General features: G+C 43.1%; 1 protein-coding gene across 1 annotated transcript in view; it reads right to left on the bottom strand.

Moving 5' to 3' along the window:
• Positions 1–5234: 5234 nt before the first annotated feature.
• SOS1 (SOS Ras/Rac guanine nucleotide exchange factor 1) overlaps positions 5235–8595 on the bottom strand; it is a 38296-nt gene continuing 34935 nt past the window's right edge. Inside the window, exons 21-22 of the mRNA XM_058800735.1 lie at positions 8050–8168; positions 5235–6812 (exon numbers count right to left, since the gene is read on the bottom strand). Of these exons, the coding sequence (XP_058656718.1) occupies positions 6309–6812; positions 8050–8168 (623 nt within the window). The 3' untranslated portion in view covers positions 5235–6308. The remainder of the gene's footprint in view (positions 6813–8049; positions 8169–8595) is intronic.

The raw sequence follows: 8595 nt of genomic DNA, 5'->3' as shown, positions 1-8595 counted from the left end.
ACTTCACCTTTTATGTGAATGCTGTTTTCCTGAATTGTGTCCTGCTGTGGGAATCACTGCTTCTGCTCTCAGAATGACCCATGTCTCCAGGCAGGCTGGGCCCAGGGCCTGCCACAAGAGAGACTCTTCTCCACCTTATCCCCAGTGTAGATCAGTGCAGACACTGGTAGTGCCAAACAGTGTCCTGGCTCCTGGTATGTAACACATCTGGAATACACTTTGCTCACTCTTTGGCCTGACACCATCATGTGCAGCTTTGGAAAGGTTCTTCCAGCTAAAAACTGAGGCACTAGGGCAGGAAAGTTGACGGTGCACCATGTTCAGAGCCATGGCCCTCCTTCTTGTGCAAGGACAGATCAACGAGGCCAGGCACAGGCCACCCTCCTCACACCTGGATGTGACAAACCCTCAGCTCCTGATCTCTGCAGAGGACTGAGAGAAGCTCTGCTGTGACACCTGTGTCACACACCAGTAGCAAGAGCACCACGGGCTCAGTGGGTTACAGTGCAGTCCTGGTGAGCTCAGGTGTCACCCGAAGCTGGGACCTTCTGAGGGCAGTTTCAAGAGCAACTGTGGTTTTATCACCTTGTTTTGACACACCTGGGACTCTGGTCTGTCCAAAGGACAGCTTCACCTTAAAAAGCTGTGAATTGTCTCCATGGGGCCAACAGCAATGCCTTGGGGGAAATCCTGTGAGACTGGGGGCTTGGGACTCCCCACATCAGCGCAAGGGTGGTGGGTTTTGGGGCCAAGAGAAGAGCACCCACCATGCTGCAGGGCTCTCCTGGCTGTGGCAGCAGGACAGGGAGCCCAGAGCAGGTGTCTGTGGATGCAGTGGCCAATACCTGCTGCAGATGCAGGGCCCAGAGCTCTCCAGTGCTGACTGACCTGCACCTACCACCTGCTTTTCCTCCTCTGCTGGAGGCAGAGGGGTGTGTGTGAAAAGGGCTATCCAGACAGACAAAACCCAACCTTTACTGCAATCAAGGTTTTCCCAACATTTCAAGAATGTGACCAAGCAAAACCCCAAAGATTAAAATGTTTTAACTGGTCACTCTCTCATGGATTTTAATGAAACAAATATCCACTTCTCCTCCTTACAAAAAGGAAAGAAGTACCATACTTTCCTCCCCTAGCTTTTGGAAACTACTCTGGGAAGATTTTTTTTAATGTAAGGCTTTTAATGGCAAAAAAAATCCCCTTCCATCTCCTTCCCTTTCCCTCACATCCTCATAAAATTACAAATTCCATGTCCCTTTCCAGTCAGGACTGCTTCATGCTGACCAGCCACTGATTCACAAAGACAGTTCCTAAGAGCTGGCAGCTTTTAGTCTGATTGTGACAGGCCAGGATAGAAATTATGCAGGAAGAGCCAGATACTTGTAACTGAAGCATCAGCAAAGCCTGTTTGTTCTGCACAGGAATCAGCCACAGACAGAACTATTTGTTTGTCCATGGAATGAGAACTGTATCATTATGGACAAGTGTCCATTGTAATGCACTGATGCTGTCAAGGGCTCTGATTTTTGTGGTCTCAAGTATGTAATGACACTTTAATCTCACAAAACAAACCTGCTTTTCATATTTGCCAAGCAAAATACCAGGACAGAAACAGGACAAAGGAAAAAACCCCACCTGCTAACATCTCCTGGGTGAGGAAATCCTTCCAAAGTGGCAGACCCTTGCTTGTAAAATGCATATGGATTTCAGCTTCTATTTTAGTGATTTAAGGCACAGTCAGAACTGATGGTTATTTCTTTTTGATTCTCTATGAGTTCTTACTTCCAGGCCTATACTTACCACTTGAGATGTCCTTATACCTGCTGCAAATGTAAATAGTATGAATGAATGATGCTCAGCACCACACACACACAACCTGTCACGGGGTCCATTTCAAATCCATCTTTAGTGTACCTGTGTGCTCTGGATTATTTTTTTTTTCCTTTGCCAAATAAACTTTGCCTTTAAATACTGATGTTGCCTCTTGCACTGAATCAGCCAGAAAGGTGCATCCATTAAGGTGTTTCTCTGGTCCCTTTCTGAGGCAGCATTACTTACACAATCCTCTATCCCTGCAAGTCCAGCCATGCAAGCAGATTGTTCCCTACACAAAGTTCTAAGGCTCTTATTCAGAACCCAGCTGATTCACTCTCAAGGCTTCTGGTCAAGATCCTGTTGTTGGTGTAGCTCCCTGTGACACATCTTCATCTCCTTAAGACTCCTCTAGACCACACCTCTCCATAGCTACACTCCCTGTTTAAGTCAGCCATCCTAGACTCAAAACAAAAAAGCTTACTCTGAAACAGATGCAACAAACTTGTCCAAAGCAATTCCAGTATCATGTGCCCTTGATCACCTACCTTTGGTTACCTTATTTTTAAAAATATTACAGATGTTCTCCACATTTGGCAGCTAAATTGTCATACATCTGGCAAAAGGGTTGTTATTTTATTTCTCCCTTTCAACTTTTCAGCCACTCAGTACAGGATTTCACACTTGCTGGCTAGAAAATAAGAAAAAAACCTTACTCTTTACTTCATTTCCCTCATAATGCACTATTTTCCACTGAATACAGAAAGTAAATTTGCTCTCAGTGTGCAGAAAAATGTATTTAAGGGTGGTTTGTTTTTTTTTTTTTTTTTAAATAGAAAATAAGGAATGGGATTTACAAAATAAGTTAAGAGCATTTTTGTCTTTACACCTGTATTAGGCCACAGGTTTGTCTCCCAAAGAAAGCCTTCACCTATGCACTGTATGGATTTAGAAAAGACAATTCAACAATCTTTTCAATGAAGCACAATAATCTACTGTGTTCAACAGTGGTACCTCCAGTGATATCACTGGGAAAATCTAATTTAAAACACACAAGAAAGAAAATGATTAAATAATCCCACAATGTCACTCTGAAACACGAAGGATCTAAAATCCAGTGTATTAGCCTGCTCTTACTGAGACAGACCTCTCCCTCCCTGATTTAAGAGAGGCATATTAGAGCAGCAGGTTAGCCCACACTGGAAATGGCTTCTTGAGGATGGAGCACTCCAGTGCTTCCATGACATCAACCCTGAAGGAGGACAATATTCCCCATTAGACAAGTTTGCTGCAGGGGCTGCTGAATGCCATGACAATAACATGCCACCATGGGGTCCCCAGGCAGCACAACAGTGACTTCCCACACAGCAGCTGGACAGAAGCAAATGCTCAGCACCTGCAAAATCACCACAATCATGGAACAGTCTGGGTTGGAAAAGAACCTTAAAAGACCATCTAGTCCAACCCCCTGCAATGAGCAGGGACATCTTCACCTAGATAAAGCTGGCTGCTGAGAGCTCTCCCAGCCTGACCCTGAATGTTGCCAGGGATGGGGCATCTTCCACCTCTGGGCTACCTGTTCCAGTGGTTCACCACACCCACTGTGAACAACTTCCTCCTTACACTTTGTCTAAATCTACCCTCCTTTAGTTTAAAGGCATTACTCTCTGTCCTATTGCAAGAGGCCCTGCCAAAAAAAGGTTGTCCCCAACTTTCTTATAAACCTATGCAGTTCTGCTACATAACCCTGCCTACATAGCCTGCAGTGGTTTTGGATGACTTTTAGCCATATATCAGCTCTCTACAGTAATACAGCAACACTCCAGGCCTCCACACCAGCACATTTCATTGTCCAGGACACACTAGACCAAATCAGGGTAATTTTACCAAGGAGACAAAGAACATAATTCAAATAGTTTCATTTTTATGTGAAAAGTGTTGTCACTAATGCAAACATGATCCAAGTAAGAAGCCACTCCAGATCAGAAATTACTAACACACAGCTGCCATGACACAAACCAGTGGCTTAGCAGTTGTATTCAACCTCTAAATGCTACAGGTTTGATTCTGACCCTGTTCTTCCTGTTTGCAGCTGAGTCAACACCATGATTTGTGCACTGTGACTGACCCCTGGGCTCCAAAGAATGTTTACTTTAGGTTCTAGCATGATGGCCATTGTCACCTGTTGTCCAAGTATATCACCAGGAAAGCACTTTTATCCTCCACCACAAACAGGGAGCAGCATTACCCATTTCACAAAGGAAAGCAGAAACCTACTGACATTTAAGAAATCTGCTGATTAGTGGGAGCCATGTGAAGTCCCTCCTGACCACTGGGTGGCCTGCTCTGCCTTGGCTGCCCAACAGCACAGACAAAAATGTGCTGAAGAAGAAACACAGATCAGAAAGTCTCAATTTATGGAGTTGTCCTGGTAACCCACTGAGGAACTAATAATTTAGGTAACACTGCCAACAGTATGCTCATCATAGTGTTTTTATCCAAAGAATCCATAACCCAGACTACACCTCCTGAGGCTGGACAGTTTTTATAAAGCTCCCATATAATGTTGTCCTCTGAAGCCAAGGTTTTGAGATCTTCACTTTTTCTTCTGCCAGAAAAAAAAATGTTTCAAAACAACATTGTTAAAGACATCTAAAAAGGAACACAACTGACAATTCCAAGATCTGACTTTGGTGAAAACTGCCATTCCTCTTGATGAAATGCTTTCCCAGTGTAATGACCACACCAAAGGATCAAAGGGCCCTGATCAATGGCACTGCTGACAGCATTAAAAAAGGTGATTTCTGCCATCATTCAACTGACACTATCTGTAAGAGACTCAGCTTTCCAAGATTCTGAGATGTGTTCTTCTTCCAAAGAGGCTATGTGAGGGAATTTTACTTGCCCCATGAGCCACGTGAACTGAAGATGAGACACCTGATGCTTCACATACCTACTGTAGGACATTACAGAGCTCCCTTTCTTCAACAACTGCCATCCATTACTGTCCCAGTCTGGTCTGGAGTCGAAGAGCAGCATGCAGGTTTATGGATAAACCATGTCAGAATACTTACAGCATACCTGTTCTGTCATGTGTATTTTGGACACAAAAAGCCACTGTAAAGATTAATAGAAGCTTGATTTTTGCTAACATATCAGTGTCATACAGGATGTGGGAAACATTTCATAAGGTATAATAATTCACTTTGGGAGTAACCCAGCCTCTCAAAATATTACTGAATTATTATTTGTAACATGCCAGAAACATGGCTTTAGTCTTTCATTACTAAAATACATACACTATTAGGAATTAGGAATCAGGAAAAATACGTACCGCAAGATGGGCTTTTATCCCCCTCAGTGCTTAACTGAAAAACTAAGTTGAACATTTGTCCATTAATAATTTAACATATGTCAGCCAAACATATCTTTATCTTTATTTCAATTAAATTAAAAACAATCTGCAAGTATATTTATGCAACATTCACTATATACACACGATTTATGCAACTGCAAGGCAATCCTATGTATGCTGATTAATCTATTGTTAGTAAAACATGACAATAGCTATGGAAGTTGACAAGTGACTGTTTTCATGGCATGACTGAAAAAGAATAGCTACTAGCCATGAAATGGATTATCAGTAAACCTTAAAAAGAACATGACATAACCTAGCAGAGATTAACAGTCTTCTAAATGTAGTATATTTGCTTCAGATGATAGTGCTGCTTTTAAAAAAAAAATTGCTGTCACCTTAATGATGTAAGACTTTCATCAGCTCTATCTAAAGAAAGCAATAATTAGACATTATGCTTCCTGGCAAAAATTTATTTTTGAACTGGCACCACAGTATTTCAGAAAATAATAATAAAGTACCTCTTTGGTGAAGCCTAGGTACCCCCTACTACTCATTGTAACAACTTGTAAACAGGACCGCAATACAGTGCTTTGCCTTAATTCTAACTCGGTTAGGTACCACAGATCTTCCTCACAGTCCTTCTCATAATTTTAGGAAGGTATTTTAAAGCAGGGAGTAAGTAAAGCAAAGGAAAATTAAGAAGGATATAAAGTTCCCTGTTTGAGATTTAAAAAAAGTGCATAATGTTTTCATTCCGAAAACTGTGCCACTGTATGGAACTGATGGATACAAGACTGTTTTTCCTTCCTGTACTGGACATTATTGATCATTACACAAACACAGTCTCTGCTCATTGGCCAAAGAAGTCTCTCCAGACTGTTTTCTGGTACAATCAGCTGTCCAATTACTTTAGAACAAAGTCCTGCATACTAAAACAAGAATAGCAAGTTAACCGGGTTTTCCACTAGAAAGTCTGTTTTTGCAATTCCATTTCTGTACACTACATTTCCAACACATTGGAGAGTTTTTAGTGTTTGGCATCCACGTCCCAACTCCTTGACACCACCAGGTTCAGTGCATCCATTGCCAGCAACAGACATAGCACCAGGAAAATGCGACTCCCAGCGCGAGGGACAGTTCAGGAGGAGGGGGCGTTCTCCAGCAAGGGCGGCCCATCCCGATGCATCGAGGGGTGCGTGTGCTCCCTTTTGTAAGTTTTTGGAGGAAGCTTTGGGATATGTTGAGAAGTGCTTTGTCGTGGAGGAATGGGTGGTCCAGCAACAGAAGGGAAGTCCACATCCTGCGGTATCAAAGGCGGCGACGGCAGGTGCCTCCGTGCTACATGTGGAGAAGGTGTCTGGGGGGGAGGGGGCGTGAAGGGAGAGGGGCTGTTTGGGAAGAAGGTGTTACCAAGTTCGCTTTTTCTGCCCAGGGGTGGAGGCTGGAGGTGTAGTGGTGAGCTAGAGAAAACATCTGGAGTTCGCACAGGTTCCCGTGGCGGTAACTCGGGGGGGTTGGCAGGGGTAACACAGGAGTCAGAGATGCAGGTCCGATCAGGCACCGAGTACCTTGGAGAATACACTTTAGAGGTTGGTTGCCTAGGAGGGATTGCTGGTGGGTTGTCCAGGTGTGCAGAAGTGATCTGAGGTACACAAACACTTCAGTCAGTAAAACTCCAGAGTGGCAGCAAAGCACAGGACCCTGCTGTCAAACAGAAACCCCCTCCTGCACTGCAGATTGGTCTTAGCAGGGCTGCAGCAGCACATGAATGAACAGGCAAGGATGGACGGAATGAAGATGCACAGAAAGGGACAAGGGCAAGGCAAAGAATGGCCAAAGGAACAATTTCCATGCCAGTTCCAGGTCTGCTTGCTGGGGAGGTTTGGATATCTTCCACCACCTCCCCAGTAAAAAGCACTTGGAATGGGTTAACACGCCAGGAATTTCTTCAAGAAAACTAAAAAAAGGGAGAGGCTGATGATGCTGAACAGGGAAAAAAATTAACTATGCTCAGGAGATGGAGTTAAGTAGGCAGAATTATGGAAGTGAACAGTTCCCAAGTTGCAGATCATAGTGATATGATAACTGATCTCCAACACTGTATCACGTACACAATGTTTTCAAATACATTTTGGTAGTATTTCAGATACAATTTGGTGATGTGTCACGTTCTGCTGACTGGCAAAACAGTTGCCTGTAGTCTCAAAATAACTGCTGAAGAGCCACTTATAAGCTCTCTTCAAAGACATATCTGCTCTGAATTAATTTTGTGTGGGATTTTCAAATCTGGTCACAAACAAGCTTCCACTGAAATCAGGTGAAATTTGACAGTGTCTGCAACAAAGGCTGGATCAGATCCCAGTTGCCAGACAAATGCAAAAGGAAAATGTAGCAATGGCTTAAGCAGGCAAGCAGACAGGATGGGTAAGCAAGCACTCAAGCACCACAGCATCAGGATCAAATATTCTGGTGAAACTTTCCAGAGGACTGAGTTGTGTACAGCACTTTCCATCATTACTGTTCATCAGTTCTTACTTTTATTCATATTTCCTAAATCAATACTCTGAAACAATTAATCCCAGATGGAAACATCTGCCTGAAGCCCCAAGTTCTCACAGGCAATGCAAGGGGCCAGAGCACAGCACATCAGTAGATGAGACATTTCTAACCCTAGTGTAAATTTAGGTCCCATATATTTTCATTTGTTTGAGATCAAGGCATAGTGAGGTAGAGCTCTGAAGGCCTGAAATACATGGCTGCTTTATGTTTCACATACAGTTCTTCAAAAAATAAATGTACTGTCTTTGAGAGTTACTTTTCTATCATACCCTTTCCCTTTTCTCCCAGAAAAACAAATGACATTTTTTCTGCTTACTTACTTTTGATGGGGAGGATTCAGCTGGGGCAGATTCTGGCCTTCTTCGTGGAGGAACAGGAGGAGGGACAGGAGCATCATCTGAAGTTTTGGTAAAGTTTATGGATGACACAGAAGCAGATCCTAAGGGAAATTAAAAAAAAAATTTATAATGATGAACTTTTGGCTCAATATTGCTGCCAATAGAGGTGCCATAAATAATAAAGCAATTGCTCATAAAAAGCATAATGAATCAAGGAAGTGGCAAATAATGACAATGAAATAAGCCTCTAACTTGCAGCTGCCAGAGAAACTGCTTTTCTGAACTGCACAGATCTCTGTGGCCATCAGCTCCTGAACTTTCTTAAGTAATCCTTGAGACCAAAACCACACCACAAACTTGTTCTTACGTCACACAGCACTAAAATAATATCCTGAACCTGCAGTCAATGGACCAAGAACAAAGACATCCTTTCTCCAGAGGCTTTCCAAAGACCTGGCTTGGACACTCAGCAATGGCACAGCTCTGCCAAGGAACTTTTGCCTTTAGGAAGTCATTTCACCTCCTTGT

The sequence above is a fragment of the Ammospiza caudacuta genome, chromosome 3, assembly GCF_027887145.1.
Source record: "Ammospiza caudacuta isolate bAmmCau1 chromosome 3, bAmmCau1.pri, whole genome shotgun sequence".
Lineage (NCBI taxonomy): Eukaryota > Metazoa > Chordata > Aves > Passeriformes > Passerellidae > Ammospiza > Ammospiza caudacuta.
The sequence above is the reverse complement of the archived record's forward strand: the minus strand, read 5'-3'. Positions and strand labels throughout refer to the sequence as shown.